General features: G+C 35.3%; 1 protein-coding gene across 1 annotated transcript in view; it reads left to right on the top strand.

The window, feature by feature from the left end:
* Window positions 1–19,441, top strand: part of LOC123307354 (Bardet-Biedl syndrome 4 protein) — a 78,709-nt gene that overhangs the window by 28,575 nt on the left and 30,693 nt on the right. Inside the window, exons 6-7 of the mRNA XM_044889632.1 lie at window positions 5,866–6,019; window positions 8,682–8,804. Coding sequence (XP_044745567.1) covers window positions 5,866–6,019; window positions 8,682–8,804 — 277 coding nt within the window. The remainder of the gene's footprint in view (window positions 1–5,865; window positions 6,020–8,681; window positions 8,805–19,441) is intronic.

Below are 19,441 nucleotides of genomic sequence, written 5' to 3'. Positions count from 1 at the left end.
CAGGAACACTGGCGCGTATTTGTGGCTGTTCATCTTAAAACATTGATATAATAATAATAATTAGGTATGTATTGTTACCTTAAGACAATTACAATGTATAGGACAAGTCAAATGAAAACTAAAAAAGTCAATTTTCGGGAACTTATTCTACGATGACATTCATCGAAAATCTGTAGTAAACTTTTCACATTTATCCACTCAAATATAAAATACTCAAATGCCACCACTTTTTTTGGGTCTCCCAATAGAAGAAAATTCTTTGTCATCCTCTTCACTCACTATCTTTCTAATTGTGGAAATATTTAGCTGAAATATAAGTCGTTTAGATTCAGATGAAACATTATCTCTTACATTGAATATGTTCGCTACTGTCTGAAGTATTGTGGATTTTAGAATATCCCGGTATAACTATTTGAATGAGCGGACCTGAATTCTAAATAGCACTTCCTGAAACCCTGTCTCTTTTTTTCAATCACTTTCGGCATTTTCGTAATATTAATTGATATAAGTTGTGGCAACGGTGAAATGACATTAACGACATTTCATGAGTGCCAACTAAGATGTCTAAAACTCTGGTGTATTCACTGATTCGATATTGTTTTTAATTTCGTGGGGATATCGGACCAGTTTCGTTTTTTCCACTGTAGGTAGCGCTGTTTAGAATTTGACACAGCATTGTCAATTGATATTTGAAAATAATTTGAGTACTTTCGTACGACTAACGAATATGTTGTATTTATAAGCGATTATTGGTGTGTGAAAATGTATTAGTATCGAAAAAGGGGTGTAGAACATTCATTTATTCAACATGTCGTTCAGTAAGTTTATGAGGAGATGCAAAATCCTCCCAAAATAAATTTCAATCGATATCAGTAAGTTCAGGTTTCTGTATGGACAATCAAGAACTACAGCTAATAATTCGGTGTTGTTGGAATTTGAGGCAGAAAAAATCAGATGAACGAATATTCGGGAAGGATATAGCTAAGTTTTATGGCAACTTTAGCAATATTTCAAAGAAACTGTATTGGAAATACGTAATGTGAATTGTGAGCATGTATTGAGAATCAGAAATTGATAAATCTATTCGAGTTTGTTCTTCAAATATTCTTCCTGAATAGATATAGTGAAAATTACCTTTCTATCAACTGAATATATTGGATATTAGACCAATCAATTGTGTTTTATTAAAATCATATTGAATTACCCCCCTCACGAATTCAAGTTGTCAAACGGAAATTATCTTGAAGAAGAACAGTAAATACTCCTTTGAATCCTTATTCGGTAGTGTTGAAATGTTGACAAATTCGTTTTAACAACGAAAATTGAACTGTAAATCACAAATATTCCTTAAGAGCTGACAAAATGGGCCAGTTCATATTTTGCACTCGTTGATCGATATTCGATATCAACGCAAAACAAAATAAAACGAGAGAGTATCATTGGACTTCCTTTGATAGAACAAGGATAAAACGAAGCAAATGACATGGTGGCGCCGCCTCGAAACTCATCCCATATCCCCGATTATCTGAAATGTTGATGCTTGCAAAAAGTGACAAGTGCACACACCAGTGTTTTAGACATCTTAGTGCCAACCTTACTCGGTTCTATATATAGTTACGAAAACTTGAGAAAATTATTTCATGGCCAACCGACTGCTAAAATAAATTTGAATGGAGTATATGTGAACATCCAGTTTTATATGAATATGAGTATTCGTTGAAAAAGCAACCTATATTTCAGGAAATGGTTCAGGCCGTCATAGAACAACCTGTAAAAGTTTATAACTAAATGAAATTCCTACTTTAAAGTCGGAATTAGACGAAAAATATTATGTGGTCCTCTTCTACGCCTTCGTAGAATTCATATTTCTTTCTTATAAAATCGTGAAACTGCTGTAGAGAAGAACGAAAAACTTATCGTTATAAGCGGGTTTTTCGATCGAATGCAGATTCTATAACAAAAAATCTTATTTCCAACAGTTTTTCAGAAAAGTGCTTAGTACTTAGTGCTCGCAAAATCGAATTACTACCACAAAGTGCTTAGTAATGGCGAGCCTTCTGTGAAAAATCGGTGCTTAGTGTTCGAAACAGAGGAGCACTTTTTGTCAGTGCTCGGTGCTTAGTGCTCGGTATGATCCTAATGAGCAGTTTGGTGGCAGAAACGAAGAACTTTATAGCCCATATTAAATTGTTTCTTCTGGCTTCCCAAAATCCCTAACATCTTTTCACTGTGAAACTACGTTCAGGCACCCACCATCCTGTACATGTTTCATAGCAAAAAACCTCATATTTGCAACGAGAGGAATTCTATACCAATTTTCTGGCAAATGATGAAAGCAGTCACCGTTCAGCAGCACTATTGAATTAATTTCTTTGACATCTCTTCGTTTCGTTTCGATTCTTTCATTTCGTTTCAGAATGTCACAGTATGAGCCCAATTAAAAAAGTCCGCCTGGAATGTTTTCATTCTCCTCAAAATGCTTTTTCATTTCGTGAGAAACTTTCGAATATTATGAATTCATTAATATTCGGTTATTTCTCTCAACGTTATGATATTTTAAAATCGTGAATAGCACGGAAATCTTTCAACTGGTTCAAAACTTGAAAGGTATGTCCGTTCCTACATAAACTTAACAGACCAATAACCTTGCTCGCGTAACAAATGGGGAGGAAGGAGATAACGAAACAATGTTTTACGTATTGATACCTGACTTCTATGATGAGGATGTCTGCAAAATTGTCAGGGAAATTTTAGGTAGAAAAGAAATTGTTCTGATCGAGTACTGGGCTTCATTACTTTTTAGTTTCTCAATTATAAGAAGAAAACAGGAGCCAGTTTCAAAATTTCAAATAATGGATTTCCACAAGGATCGCCAGAATCGGTATTATCTCCCCTTCTTTTCAATTCATATTTCCTGAATATATACAGGATGGTCCAAAAATTGTAAGAAATTTGTGTCAAAGAAACCTCGACAATTTTGTTTTTAATATCGCAATTAATGACTTTATTGGTGTTTATGACAGTACTGACGTCAATGGATGTTTTCAAGCACTCGTTGATACTATAAAGAGTACGTTTGAGACATGTTGCCCATCGGTGAGGCTGGCTAACAGGAAGCGAAGGGTGAATATGTGGATCACTCAAGAAGTAATTCTAGCGAAACGTGAACTTGTAAGTCTCCATTGGTTGCACTCGAGCTTGAGATGCCAGAGTAGTTATATACTATACAAAAAGGCGAAAAAGGAGTATGCATCTTTGATCAAGACTGCTAAATTAAATTTTCATAATGAGCTCATCGGTAGATCCGACAATAGAAGCAGAACAGTATGGTCCATGGTCAATAACCTAACTGGCCGAAAGGGTAGGAAGAATGGATGTATTGAACTCCTTGTTGATGGTGTTTTGATCGATGACAGCTTGCGTCTACCGAACATTTTTGCAGATTACTTCTCTACAGTTACCGAAAGCACTCTTCACCGCTATTATGGGGACTCCTTATCCCAATCATGTACTACGTCTGTATTGTTGAATACAACATTTTTCTTTCATCCGGTGATTGAGAGCGAAGTAGCTGATATTATAAGATCAATGAAAAACAATAAGTGCGCAGGGGTGGATTCCATTTCTGCCAGAATTCTCAAACTAATTAGTTCAGACATCTGTAAGCATTTTGCTCACTGTATTAATCTATCTGTGAGCACAGGCATCTTTCCAACGGTCCTCAAAAAAGCCCTTATCGTCCCAATCTTCAAGAAAAATGATATACATGACATCACAAACTATAGACCAATTTCTCTACTCAGTATATTTTCTAAAGTGTTTGAGAGGTTGGTGTTCAACCAAATGATGAAATATCTTGACAGATTCAATATTCTCGATAATGCCCAACATGGTTTCCGAGCTGGTCGATCAACAGAAACAGCTGCAATTTATTTCGTCGATTATGTGTATGAATGTCTCGATAGCGGATTGCATGTGGCAGGTCTATTCTTTGACCTTTCGCGAGCATTCGATAGTCTTCCACCTGACTTTATAATTGACAAGTGTTACAACCTGGGTTTTCGGGGTGTATTTTTGGATTGGCTCCAGAGTTATCTCGAGGGAAGGTCTATGTTTGTGAAGGTTGGAAGTTCCATATCGGAAGAACATGATATGAGGCTGGGAGTGCCGCAGGGATCTGTACTTGGGCCTCTTCTCTTTTTGCTTTTTGTGAACGATCTCCCAGTTAATTTGAAAGCGATGTTCCTGAATTTGCTCCAGTGTGGACGCCCTTCATCTGCGTTGGGGAGGTTTTTGTTGAGTTTGTTTGCCGATGATGCTTCAATGGTAGTTTCGGCAGCAACGGTGGACGAACTTCAGGAGTTGTGCGGATTACTATTAGAAAGTTTTGTAACTTGGTGTCAAAAAAATAGGCTGATGATTAATATTGATAAGACAGAATGTATTTACTTCACAATCGTACAAAGTGATCGTAAGCTAGTTATTCACCATAATGATAGCGCTATCCTATCTAAAGATGCCAGCAAATTTCTTGGCATTCATGTGGACAACAACTTGAAATGGGATGTACACGTTGATTCTGTTTGTAAAAAACTAAATAGTTCCTATTATGCCATCAGTAGGGTAAGAGCTTTACTCCCATTAGAATCACTGATTAATGTTTATTATAGTTTAGTGTATAGCCATTTGTCTTATAATATTTTACTGTGGGGAAACTCTTCGGATGTTGGGAGAGCTTTCATAATTCAAAAAAGAATTTTACGTATGATATTTAATATGCCCCCACGTTCGTCCTGTCGACCTATATTTGTTGAAAACAATATATTAACGTTATCGTCTATCTTCATTATGAAATGTCTTTTGTATGTTAAGGAAAATGAAAAAGATATTGTCCAGTTGTCCAGTTTTCATCAATACGGTACCAGAAGTGAGAGAACTCTATATATTCCTAAGCACAAAACAACAAAATATGAAAGTTCTCCTCTGTATAAGTGTATCAAAATCTTCAACCACTTGCCTGTCAGTATCCAATCTCTTGACGGAAAAAAGTTCAAAAAATGTGTGAAAAAGTTGATGCTAACTAGATGTTATTATACTGTTAAAGATTATTTTAATGATGTTAATATGATTGGTTGATCCATGTATTTCTTTTTTCCTTCTCTTTTTTGTGACTTATCCTATACATTAATTTGTCTTACAGGATTAATAAACTATTATTATTATTATTATTATTATTATTATTATTATTCAAGTGATATATCTGATAAGTCATTCGAAAAATTTATTTACACCGATGATATTGCTCTTGGTTTTCGCCATTCTGATTTCGAAGTAATGGAAAATACTTTGAGCCAATTTTCGGAAATCCTGAAAACTTATTTCCTTGAATTGCATTTATGTCCTAATACAAACAAAACGGAATAGGCATCTTATTTCCATTTGAATTTAGAACAACAATATTGAGAAATATTTTTGATGATACTGTTTTGCAACATAATTTCAATCTTTCATTGGATTTCAAAGTTCATTTGGAAAGTTTACGTTTAAAATTAAAAGCGATGAATAATATACTTCAGAAACTAGTTGATTCTTCATGCGGTCACACTTCGTACAGCCTTAGAATGTTGAAAGCACTGACGCTATTTTGGATTATCCAGGCCCTGGGCACAACGGTGCTGGGGTCTTAATATTTGCAAGAATAAAATGAACACATCATCAGATCGAAGCTAAAACAATCACTCTGCTTAAATTAAAGTTTTGAAGGTACCTGCAAATGACCGTCATTTGATGGATACTTTCTGAGATGCAAACCATACCGTCCATAATATAATTTTCCGAAAATTCTGACAATTCAAAACATTACAGATCTTGTCCCGACAGTTTAGAGATGATGTGTGAAGCAGGTTTTCTTCACCTACGACTTGGTGAAGATCAACATGCTTTCGAGAGATTCAGCGATGCACTTGCCTTCAATCCGTACTGCTCAAAGGCCTTACTTGGAATTGGCTATGTGACACAGGTAAATATTCAAATTCATAAAATATTTCATTCCATGGAAATTCGATACTGTAATTCTTATGATCCTTTCACAACACACAACTAGGCATATGTAGAACACAAAATTTTAATAGTCGACTTATTTTAGCGTTGGTTAGAGATCATTCGGAAAACAACATTGATGAAGTGTTATCCTTTTTCCTCGTACTGTACACCTCGTAACTCGTATATTATCTACATAGGGCGAGTCTTTGACGATAGATTTTTGAGGTCGAAAGAAACACTTTTTTCTTTACTCCTTTTTTGTTTCGACCTAGATAGAGCGATATAGCCATTTTATGTTTTCATAACGAGCTATTCAACCTTTGGAAACCTGACACTTTACAAGCATCAAATATACTGTTTCAACCTTGGGAATAAACTACAGTCTCCTATGTATTATATATGTTACGGCTAAAGATAGGTGTGAACATAAACTTAGGTTTAGCTTCGGTTGGTTATTTGCTAATGTTAGTTTCTTCTATCTTTAGGCGGCTAAACTCCGAGAGACATTATTCAACTAAAAATGGAGATAATCGAGAGCAGTTCAAATGAGAAGTCACTTGAGTTCAGACTTAGACTTTGAGAAGCTCAATAAATTCAAAATTAACAAGGCGTTCACAGTAACAGAGCAATCGATGCAAATTGATTGAGAAAGCCTTTTTATTTCATCAGAAAAACAAGAAGTTTAGAATAATGAATTTTAATGAGAAGACCGAGTTGTAACTGTCAAGTAGGCCAAGAGTGAAAAAGAGGTAAAACCACATTACCTAAGTCTGATCATCAATGAGAGATCAACCAATTCAATGTGAGCTGGCCGATAACTATGATTTAAATATGAGCAGTGCATAAATCGTACAAGTTAAATGAGACGAGCAAACTTAATTCATCTGTGAAGTGCTAGAATATTATAAAGAAATGAGGAGACCAAAATTAATTATTAAAATGAGAAGAACTATCACAATTAATCTGAGAAGAGCAAGAATAGTGAAATTAATATACATTACGTTGGCCTTGAAGACTGCTATAATTTATCTATGAATACAACATTTACAGAAACGGACTGCTCAAAAGTAAGCTCGATTAGGACGTCCATCAGGAAAATAGAATATACAATTGATAAATTATGAGATGTACAAATTGAGAGTACTAAAAGGAAAACCACTAATCGTTGGTTTCGAGAAGTGTAGAAGGCTGAAAACTAACATGTATATGAATCAAGATGAATAAACGTGAGAATGTAGCAGTGAACAGTGTAGCAGTTGATCATACCAAATGAGTAGGCACGATTACCAGAGCAGGCCTTCCAGGGTAGAGCCAAGGACGAGAGCGTATTAACCAGTAACATGCTGCAAGCATGCTTACCACTGACCGTTAAACACGTTCACATCGTGTTCTGAAGGAAAACTATTAATTCTAGGGTCCACCCTGGAGAAAATGAAGATTCATTCATCTGAAACTGGTGCTACATAGCCATTTTCATGTGAGAAGATCTAAACAGCTCTGAAAATCTATCTAAATTAAAAAATATAACAAAATACATATTCCTGAGAATGCATTTAATTGATTTGTGTCGAGCGAGCGTTTCAATTAAGCGGTACTAGCAAGGATTATAAATCTGTTTGAAGATTCTGAAATATTTTGCACGTGGACTCATTTCATCATAATGAATTGAACATGAAAATGGTAGAATTAATAATTTTGAGAAGACTGTGCGTACATAACCTTGTGATGTGAACAAACTAGCACCAGAACCGACTGAGAAGATATTAATTTGATGAGATGAACTATCTATGAAAGAGGTGTTATAAATCTAAATGTGAACAATGAGCCATGAATTCCAGTTACCAAAGAGAATGATAAGAAAATGTTAGTTTTTTGCTTCTGAAAAACACTGAGAGTGGGGCTGCTGCTTCGGTCAATTAGCGCACCTCAGAATTGTGGCACTTTACGTGGCCAACGAAGCTGGTCAGGAGCTGGAGGGAGGCTTCGCTCAATTTTAATCCCACATAATAGTAATTTTTTAATACATATCAAGTTACTCGAATCATATAAAGATAGCGTTCAACTTACTTTTGGGAGTTGGGTTCTTTGAATTTATGGTATGCAATGGTCAAAATAAATAATCTGAATGTCTTGGGTGATTTTGTGTTCGAAGAAGATCGATACATCCATGATGAATTATATTCTGAAAATCATTCAATTCGATAAAATCGTTTTTGAGATTACTGACAATCAAATTTTCTTATGGATTTTCAACAGCTCGTATCTTCATTTCAACTGCGCCGAATGAGCCAAAAATAGTAAAGAGAAAAAATATTCAAATGGATCACAGGAATCCCTAGTTAAAATATATGTAGATATCTACATGTCCCAGATTCTGCATTATATAGCATTCACAGCGTCTCCCTTGTTGGGTCGCTCTGTCTACGATTTTTTTTGATTGACCAGTGAATAATGGCCCGTTAATCATAAGTGATTAATAATGTTTGATGGCTAATAACTGGATATTTTAAGATTATTATAATACACAAGGACACGAATAGATTATTACGTCATGACCCGAGGGTAAAAAAAAAAGTTCTTGTACAGCTTGAATCTTTATTTGCCTTCGAAGTTATTGAACGTCTGTCTTTTTTTTCCAGAGCCATGGAGAAATTGACGTTGCGCTCAGCAAATACAAATCGGCGATCCAGTTCCAACCGAACTCCGTCGCATTATGGAACAACATTGGTATATGTTTTCATTCTCTGCAGAAGCATATTGCGGTAAGTAGTAATATGGTTTAAAATCCTCGGACAACAATAACATCTTACCCTTATTCGAAGCTATAATAGACGACGTGAAAAGTTTTCCGCTACTCAAACAACATTCCTTTATTTACCCGCGGCTGTCGCCAAGTCCAAGTTCAATAAATCGACTCCGAGATGTATGAGTCAATTGAATTAGGGAAAAGATGGCAACTCCAAAGTTGAAAAAAAAACTAATATTAGCGAAATTCGAGTTGGGGATCGAATGTTGGGATTCCCAGAAACAGGTTAGCTTTCAAGTAATGTGAGAATGAGGAATTCGCAGTGACATTGAGATAACTTTTACTTAAAAACAGAGTTAGATGAGAAGTGCGCTGACAAGAAGTCAGGAGCTTGGACGCGCTGGTTCAAGTTCGAAAGACGTTCGTTATTCATGTAACGGCACAGCGTTTCGATGTCTCGAACGCCAGCTATTCTCTAAAGGGAAAAATAGCAAACATACCTTGGTGACCTGTTATCTAGGGTTTTAACGATAATTACAGAAAGTCATAATCCTAGTTAACAAAGTTTATTCGTTGTTCCACAACAAAGAACACAATACGCACTATCTATGACACAACTCTAAGAATTCACCGATTTACAGGGATAAACAATAAATCAGTGAAAATCACAGAGTGTAAGAGATGGAATAAAAACAGTCTACTTCACACAAATAAAAGGGTTTTTCTCGATATTATATACAAAAAGCAATGCAAAGGTGGTGAATTCACGGAATGAGTTGAGCAGAAAGAAAAGGAGATCCAATCTCAAACGCGTCACGGGTGTTACGGATTTGTTCGCCCCAGGAGAGAATCGTACTAACAGTAGGGATGGACTGGAAAGTTTGAAAAAAGAATGGCAGTTCACACCTGGGTGCTTTCTGTTACCCCTGGGTTTTCACATCAGGGGAGAATCGTACTAACAGTATTGGTAGAACGTGAATTGTAGCAGAAGATGGGTCAAGGTGGAAGCTGAGGTCCCCAGATAATAGAACGGAGTACTGTCCTATCATTGGACTGAACAAAAACCCCTCGATTTTCCGGCTTTAAGAAGAAAATGTGGAAAATCATTGTAGTACGAGATCCCGCTGCAGAATCACTACGTTCATTGCGTACATAGACAAACACACATTTTTACATACGGTTATGGATAGGAGAATACACTGATAACACCGCAGCCTGTCAAAAGTGGTCGCAAGTAATTTTAATTAAATTAATGTTAATCAATATTCCAAGAGAAATTTCGTTCACTCCGTTTTGAAATAAAATATCATCCACATCATAACAATGCATGTAAAGATTACAAAAATCCATAGCTGCCGTTGCACACTCGGCCGCAACTACCTCGCAGCCAGGTGTAAGCAGGTAACATTTCGATGTATTTCTACGTTCATGACGTACACGGATGTTTTTGATATCAAATTGAAGCTAATTTTTTTTCGAATAGGATGATGTATGGCAGCCTGTGAAAAAATGGCCGAAAGTTAGGTCTGCCATCTGTTAAAATAGCGAGATATCTGAAATAAAGTGAAAGAGATGGCTCGCAAAGCCACTTGTTAGATGAGGATGGTGGATGCCAGCCGACTTAACATTTACAAAATTATTTATTTTATAATAAAAAATAATTTATTCATCAAGTACAAATGTGATTAAATCTGAAGAATTTTTTTTCATGTTTCTTCAAAATCAGTCTCTTGAATCAAGTTATATTTTATTATATATCAGTGTATTACTTTTTCTAGTCCAAGTCCGATTGCTCGCTGCTTTCCCAATCGCAGTTGTCGCTATCGTCATCGCAATCAGAGTTTTTTTCATCATCTGAAAATGTGTTAGCTCAATTACATATAATAATACATTTTCTATTTGTATCGGAGTTGAACTTCCCAGAAATCATGTTGGTTTTAGGGCACCATCCAGAAGAAGCCAACCATTTATTCTCCGCATTAAACTTTAAACAGTGGTACTTAGTAGCATTGAGCAATATCGAATTGACGAAAATCGTCCGTAGCACCTTTTGTTTTAATGATTTCCAAACTATGATTTTTTTAATGAATTTTTCATCATTCTCTTTTGCCGCATACATCTTGTTGAACAAGATAAATCATGAACTTTGATGAGACATCATCTTTTGAAGAAAATCTTCTTTTGTTTCGATATTAATTTATTTGGACCTTATTCTTATTAGAATCTATTATATGCATTGCGCCCGAACTCTCAATATTCGTATAGCGCCCGACGAAGGGTGATTACATAAATAATATCAACAGCGTTGTGTACAACGAGCTCCAACACGTCGTTATAATATACGAATAATTCAGATGCACTGTTGATAACCCTAAGATTCCTTTCACACCACGGGTTTTTACCGTCGGGTTTTTTACCGGAAAACAACCGAATGAAAAATTATTCATCGGGTTTTATCCGTACGGTGGGCACATCAAGCTCTCGAATCTCGTGGCGATAAGCGCCGCCGAAAATGCAATCTGGTTGTTTTCCAGTGCAAAACTAAACCGGAACATGTTTGAAAGATCCCATAATATCATATTATCGGGTAAGAACCCGATGGTACGAAATGAGTCTAACTCTCTCTTACTTTATTTCGGATATCTCGCTATTCATCATCCTATTCGAAAAAAAATTAGCTTTAATTTGATATCAAAAACATCCGTGTACGTCATGAACGTAGTAATTCTGCAGTGGGATCTTAGACTATTGGGACTCGTTGATTTATGATTTGGAGGGGAACAACTTTTGAATCCCTGTAACTGCAACCCCCAAACAGGGGTGAGCACAACACCTTGATTTTGAATAGGAATGAGGGGTGTTGCCCAACCTCATGTTGAAGACATTATCGAGTGCTATCTGATCCTGAAATTTCTCTTCGAGATTTCTATCAATAACGAAATGACATGTGAAATAGTGGGCAAGTACTTACTCTAGTGATTATTTTATTAAATGTTGGAGATGCGCAATATTCTCTTCCATGCAGGAATATAAGCTGAAAAACATTCACGTACATTACTCAAGATTTCTGGTTTAACTTGACCACATTCATTAATGATCCGGTTTGCAAATCATCCAGTAACTCAGGCTGGGTAGCCTAAATCATGGATTTCAGGTGACCCCATAGAAAAGTGTCCAGTGGAACCAGATCAGGTAATTTGGGTGGCCACTCAATATTTCTCCTTCTTAAAATCTAGACGTGAGGAAATTTTCATCTAAAAACTGACGCACCAGTTGAACGAAATGAGGTAGTGCGCCATCTTGTTGGAAAATTATCGTTTGTTGGTCTTCTGAATTCCCCAATACTTGCACGATGGTTGGATAAATAGCGTTTTCCAAGATATCTAAATTAATTTGGCCAGTGAGATTACCGGGTATAAAAAAAGTAAACTAAGTAGGCACCTGACGAAATAATCATTGATTTTCATCTGACCAATACCATAGTTGTGCCGGTTCAAAATGCCGTTAAGGTGAAATGGACACTCGTTCGATAAACAGATAGCAAACATGTAGCTTTTATTAGCGTTAATCATCTCATTGACCACTTCACAGAACTGGAGTCAGCGCTCAGGATCATCCTCATTCGATTACTGAACCAATCGTAAGGATGTAATTTATGTTGTTTAAGGATTCTCATTGTTGTGCGTTGAACACCAGTTACATGGGATAATTTCCAAGTACTAAAGGTCGGATCCATTGCTACATGACCTGAGACAGCCATGCCCTCGCTTCGTCTCTTTCATGCATCCTCTTTTTGTTTTTGGCAACCAGTTGCAAAACGTAAGCAGCAGATGAATTTTTTGCAGGATTTCGTTCGTTAAATAAAACCGCTGTTGTTCGCACAGATTCTTTATTTCCGAAGAATAATTACATCATTGCCACCCTTTCTTCTAAGGAATACACCATTTCAATTGTACTAAAAATTTACAATCGCTCCCAAACACTCGTAACGTCCTCAAAAATCGATGAATATTTTGAATGAAATTCCAGGATCAGATAGTACTCGATGCAATCTTCGAAATTGGTTATCGCAACACTCTTCATCCCAATTCAAAATCAAAGGGTTATGCTCACCATCGTTAGGGGGTTGAAGTTAAGTGGATGAAAAAACCGGAAAAGTTGTTCCCCTCGAATCAGAAATTAACGGGTCTGAGCGATTTTCCACATTTCCGTACTGAAGTCGAAAAATCGAGTTGTTATATTTTCATTGGAGCACCATGTATAAATTGGGTGAAATTTTCATTTTCATAGTCGAATATTACATAAACACAAGGGCGGCTCGTCGGAGGAGGTAAGGGAGGCTAACTTATGCCTAACTGGATCGATCAAACGGGAAAAATTATTTTGCTGGCCATGTTCACTATTTTCCCATCAAACAGAATGTACTTCACGGTCTAAAACGGGGTTCCCAGATTTGAAAAATTTACCGCGTTCTATCGAGAGGCATAACAAGTCAAAAGAGCATATAGCTTCCTCTTGCATTGAAAAATAGTCTGAGAACTGGCAACTTTTCATTATATTGAAGAAATATACTTTATTGACTGATAAGAGTCCTCAAAAACTTTTAGCCTCCTCAGATCTCATGACCACGAGCCGCCACTGCATAAACAGATGATCCAATCTCAGAAAATTTGATTAAACAGGGTGTTTTCAAAGGAGAGGTTTTTTTGACCGAATAAATAAATAATAAAATAAAATGAGTCGTTTCCAAAAATTTTCGATATAAAATATCCAAAATGGCTGAGACACAACCCCTAGATGTTCGACAAAATTTCATTGAATTTCAAGTACGGCACTATGGAAGGTGACTCCAGCATCACAAAAACGAAACAGAACATAAACATATGGTTCAGTACAAAGTTCATCGGATTGGATGACTTTGAGAAATTCATAATTGTTTTATCGAGGCAGTTTCTTGAAAGTGCTTATGTTAGTTATGTTGAAAAAGTGCTATGATGTTTCTCCATTTCATCCCATTTTTACGACGATTTTTGGATTGTTGGAACAAGAAGATTGTGATGCCCATTGTGAAGAAATTCGTGAATAATTTAGACGAATTTGAGTAGTGAGATTTTGAAGGATTTTTCTATTGTTTACACTTGTATCCTAAGTCCCTTCTGTCAGTTGGTATCGAAATGAGCCATTTAATAAAATCTTGCAAGTTACTAAAAAATAATGAGACCAATTCGGCAATCCAAGTTTCCACTTTCATTACCACGTAAATATCGAACGAGCCAATATCCTAAACGAAACCACATGGTCGAATCAGGAGATAAGTTTTTTCCCACTGCTTTGCAATAATTCAGCTAACAAACGGTCTACTGTCGTATTAGGATCTATTTCAGTAATCATTTTCAAATTTTTTTTTTGAAAAATGTCATTTTTAAAATTTTATAAAGGTGATTTTCGGTGAAACGCTTCATTTTGACCAGTTCTACCTTCTGTTGAAAGAAAATCCTCACCTTCAAATACACCCTGTATACTCAGAAGAAAAATACCTCTTCAACAACATATCACACGACCCATCCTCCCCATTCAAATTTAAGGTGTTGACGTTGCTGAGCACAGTAATGAAATGATATAATTAATGGTGGTTTTTATGTAAAAAATGTTACGCTCGAGAACAAAATTAATTGGTTCGAGAGATTTTTTAAAATCTTTAAAATACTCCGGCTTAATATTCAATGTATAACCCTGCGTACATTTTACATTTCGTCTCTAACCATCTTAGCGACCTCTTCCTTGTTGGTATTTTTGAAAATTCAAAATAATTCAGATGAAATTTATTCCAAAATTCGATGCTGCATAGAAGGCATCCCATACCTTATACTTACTTGATGTAACAGAATTTCATAATATTTTTAGTCGGGAAAATCATAAATTTCAAAAGAGCGAGCTGTAATATTGCTTCAATTCAGCTAAGTAATTGGGGAATCTGACGGGATAAGTTTGGAAACGGGAAAACGCCCGAAATTTCCGATTTCAGTTCCAACACAATGGGGCAATCAGGAAATTGCCATTTTTTCAATATCTGCAATACAGAACGAACTATCTAAATTTGCCGTAACCAAATCACTACGGGAAAAAAATCCATACATATACGAGAATATGCCGAGAGACCTCCAATAAAAAAATGGAATTTCATTATCTGTCATTCAATCGTACATTTTTCATCTAGGCTGTTTCTCATTCGACTGGAACTGCATAATATTACATCTAGATCACAGTCAGTTTTTCAGACTGGAAAAATCATGAATGAGAGTGTTCAGAATGCGGAAAAAAGTAACTCAGGCGGAAATTAATAAATTCCATATTTATCTCAATCTTCATAGTCTTCCGAAGTGACGGAATTTTGGATGTTCAAGTTAAGCTTTCTGGGAAGAAATTAGCAGAGCTCGATATGTCCGTGAAGTTAGCCTATTTATTCGAAAATTAAGATAATTTTTAATAACTATTTGTCACACCAAAATTTGCAATTGTACAGGGTGTCCGAGTTAAAGTGTCCCTATAACTTATTGTGGAAATTTAAGAAGCTAAAAGAAAAAGTTGAATACAAAATTTGTCCGTAATCGATTGACCTTCTATTTTTTATAACCCACCTTAATACAGGTGCTCCGTTTTTTCCCTGTTGGTATCAACTTTCTTATTTTAAATGAAACACACTTTATATTATTGCACTCTTGAATTCCTGGACAAACTTTAAGGTAACTTTAGTATAACAACCATGGTCAATGACAATAGCTGGGCAGAATTTGGTTTTGATACACTAATTAGAAAACTAGTATCAGCTATTTTAGTAAGCACCTACAGCTGTCGAAATTTTAGGAAAAAGTCGAATATCTCAGAATCGGTGCTATATAGGACCATGGTTATCATACCAAAGTAACCTTAAAATTGGACAAGGAATACAAAAATGCAATAATATACAGGGTGTTCTATTTGAAATAAGAAAGTTGATACCAACAGGGAAAAAAACGGAGCATCCTGTAAAGGTGGGTTGTAAAAAAAAAGTTCAAGCGATTGCAGACAAGTTTTGTATTCAACTTTTTCTTCTAGCTCCTTTAGTTTCCACAATAAGGTATAGGGACAATTTAACTCGGACACCCTGTACCTCAAAAATAGTAGATGGAAAGCATCGCATTTAGCCTGGGTATTAACTTCATGGGCACCCACTGTTCTATTTTTCGCGAAAAATGAAGAACAGTTGGAACGTCAATCGTTAGTAACTATTTTTAACACAAAATTTTTTGTCTGTAACCCATATTTTAGAGAACTCTCCGTCTTTTTTTTGCTTCCAACAGCACTTCGTTAGTAACTATTTGTAACGCCAAAATTTTCGTTTGTGGCATTACCTATAGCGGAATAATGGCACCCCTAAATGCGAAGTTATAGCTCTCACTTTTTCGAAAATGAGGATCATTTTTTTTGTATTCCTTAGTAACTTGTTAGTAACTATCTGCAACACAAAAATTTTCGTTTGCAACCTTACCTATGATGGAGAAATAACACCCCCAGCATGCGAACAATACCCACCATTTCGAAAATGAATATTTTTTTTTTCATTTGTTAGTAACTAGCAAGTAACTATTCGTGACAGCAAATTTTTGTTTGTACCTCGAGGATGGTGATCGGGTCCCAGACAAGAAATTTCATGAAAAAAAACTAAAAACAATACAGAAATTTGTGTAATAAATATGTAGTTAGAGATGAGGTATTTCTCGGAAGCAATAAATTAATACAGAATTTCACAAAATGTGTATGTGTTGATATTGCACTTTAAGGGTGCAAGGTTTTCAACAGAAGGTAGAACTGGTCAAAATGAAGCGTTTCACCCATAGACTTATTAAACACATGGACGCGCCCTTCCAAAGAGTTTCAATAGCCACGAGTGCGGCCAACATAAGCGAAGAGAGAGATGGAGCTAGTATGGGCAAGAAAACGTTCCTTAGAACGGCTTAGCGCTAAGCGCATAAAATTTATTTCGATTTTTTTATATTCAGGGAAAATTCTAAATGAAATTTGCTTGGAAATATTTCGATAATTGATTAGGAACATAATTCTTTTAATTTAGGTATTAATTTCCGAGCTATATACCTATATTGGCTTGCGTTAGAGATAAGCAAGTACCTATAATTGAATTAAAAAAAAATGAACGAATACGAGTATCATTTAGATTGCGTTTTATAATCCAATTGAAACTGCTTTCGGCAACTATTCCTCGGAAAATACAACAGATAAGTTCATGAAAAGTTTGTGAATGAATTGATTTGAATAAAAACAGTTTTTCAGTTAACATAATATTCTGAATCTTTGTTGGTTCAATATCTGAAACAATATATTAAGTGTGTAATATCACTTTTGACTAAAGATAAGTTCCCCATGATGATATTTCTTTCACATCGCTTCACATTTTGAGATTGGATGAAAATAATGAAAAAATCATAATTATTAGCAACTCAATTTATTTTTCTTATTCATCAATATTGATCAAAAGGTTGAAAAATAGACATTACAATCGGCATATAATGTAATTCTTCAACTAAGGATAATTTTCAGAAAGCATATTTATATTTTGTCCCAATGGAAAAGCTCGTATTTTGGGCATTCATTTCTTCTTCTAAACTCAAGTGCTTCTTGAGTATTGTTACAATATTTGCTCCGTATCGTTGCAACTTTTTTTTGAAATCACCTTTTTCGGCCTTTTCCTATTATGATATAATAATCAGGGCAAATTCACATTACTTTGTTGGAGCGGAGGAAGGCAAGGATTAGTCGATAAGTTACCTCAACAGAATTTGAGCATCCATCAGCTAGGTCAGACCAACTCAGTTTTGAAGCAAATTCATACTTGCTTGTGCAAAGTAGGTGAGTTAATTGAAATTTAAATGAATATGTATATATGCTTAGGAGACCACCGCTGATAGCAAATGAAAATTTGAAACCGTTTTTCAAGAAGGTATAGAACGATCAATCAACTACGGATAATGGGAGCATGAAAATGAATGCCATTAAGTATTTCAACAAACATCATTGTAGTATTACGTTAGTTATACATGATACATGTAACTTAGTTGACTAAGTTACATGTATCAGCCTCTCTCCATGATTTCAGAAAAAGTTTTCAGCATTTTAACCTTCTTTTTCACATTTTTGTATTTGATGTGAATGCTATTTATATATGATTTCTTTTACTTGCGGGATATACCTGTGTTATATCTGTAATCAGTAAAGGAACAAATTTAGATTTGATATTCATTTAGGTATCAGATTTTGGTTTTGTTCACTGCAACATTGTTCGAGAATTTTTTTACAATCAAATGCACCATGAAATTGAAAACCAATGCGACAGTTTCTTTTTTCAACATCAACTATCCGTAAAAATGGGATTTTCAATCTGTTTCTGGAGAATGATGACCAAATATCACTGCCTTTAATGCCTTTTCATTCAGATTCAAGTCCTATCTTTTCACAGCCATAATCCAGTTATTCCTCATGACCTCGTTTTTCGGAAATCTAGATGAGAAAAGAAATGACAAACATTTATTGATTTGAAATGAATAATTCAACTATGATAATTATAATAAATCGAACAATACATTTGAAGGTACTTTACCAGTTAAATTTCACTTTATCTGCCTTTTCAACTCATTTCGTACTATTAATTGCACTCTACGAGGACACTTTTCTTACTTTCATAATAGGAGAAGAATACAACATTCAAAGTTTATCTAAAATTTATGAGAAAACTCTGAAAATTTCGATAAATAAAAAGTGCAAACGAATGTTTTGCCCATACTAGCTCTATCTTATTACGGCCGCACCCCCCCTCTCTCTCTACGCCGTGTCCATGTGTTTAATATGTCTATGGTTTCACCAAATATAACCTATACAAAACTTTCAAGATGACAAGGTTGAAAAAAACATTGAAAATGATTACTGAAATAGATTCTAATACGGCCCTAGACCGTTTGTTAGGTGAATTATCGCAAAGCAGTGGGAAAAAACCTATCTCCTGCTTCGTTTCGTTTCGTTTAGGATAATGGCTTGTTCGATATTTACGTAGTAATTAAAATGGAAACTTAGGACTGCCGAATTGTTCTCATTATTTTTTAGTAACTTACACGATTTTATGTTTTGGCTCATTTCGATACCAACTGACAGAAGAGACTTAGGACAAAAGTGTAAAAAATAGAATAATACCTACTTCAAAATCTCACCAATAAAATTCGTCTAAATTATTCACGAATTTTTTCACAATGGGCATCACAATCTTCTTGTTCGGACATTCCAACAATCGTCGAAAATGGGATGAAATGTGGAAACATTATAGTACTTTTTCAACATAACTAACATAAGCACTTTCAAGAAACTGCCTGGATTTTCAAACATTTTTTTTTTCAACCTAAATTGCACGATACAACAATTATGATTCTCTCAAAAGTGGCCTGATGCATCTAATCCGATGAATTTGGTACTGAACCATTGATTGTCCAGCCATATGTTTATGTTTTGTTTCGTTTCTGCGATGTTGGAGTCACCTTCCATGGTCCCGTACTTGAAATTCAATTAAACAAACACCAAGAAAATTCTCCAGGTGTCATCCCATTATATCTT

The sequence above is a fragment of the Coccinella septempunctata genome, chromosome 2, assembly GCF_907165205.1.
Source record: "Coccinella septempunctata chromosome 2, icCocSept1.1, whole genome shotgun sequence".
NCBI classification, from domain to species: Eukaryota; Metazoa; Arthropoda; class Insecta; order Coleoptera; family Coccinellidae; genus Coccinella; species Coccinella septempunctata.
The sequence above is the reverse complement of the archived record's forward strand: the minus strand, read 5'-3'. Positions and strand labels throughout refer to the sequence as shown.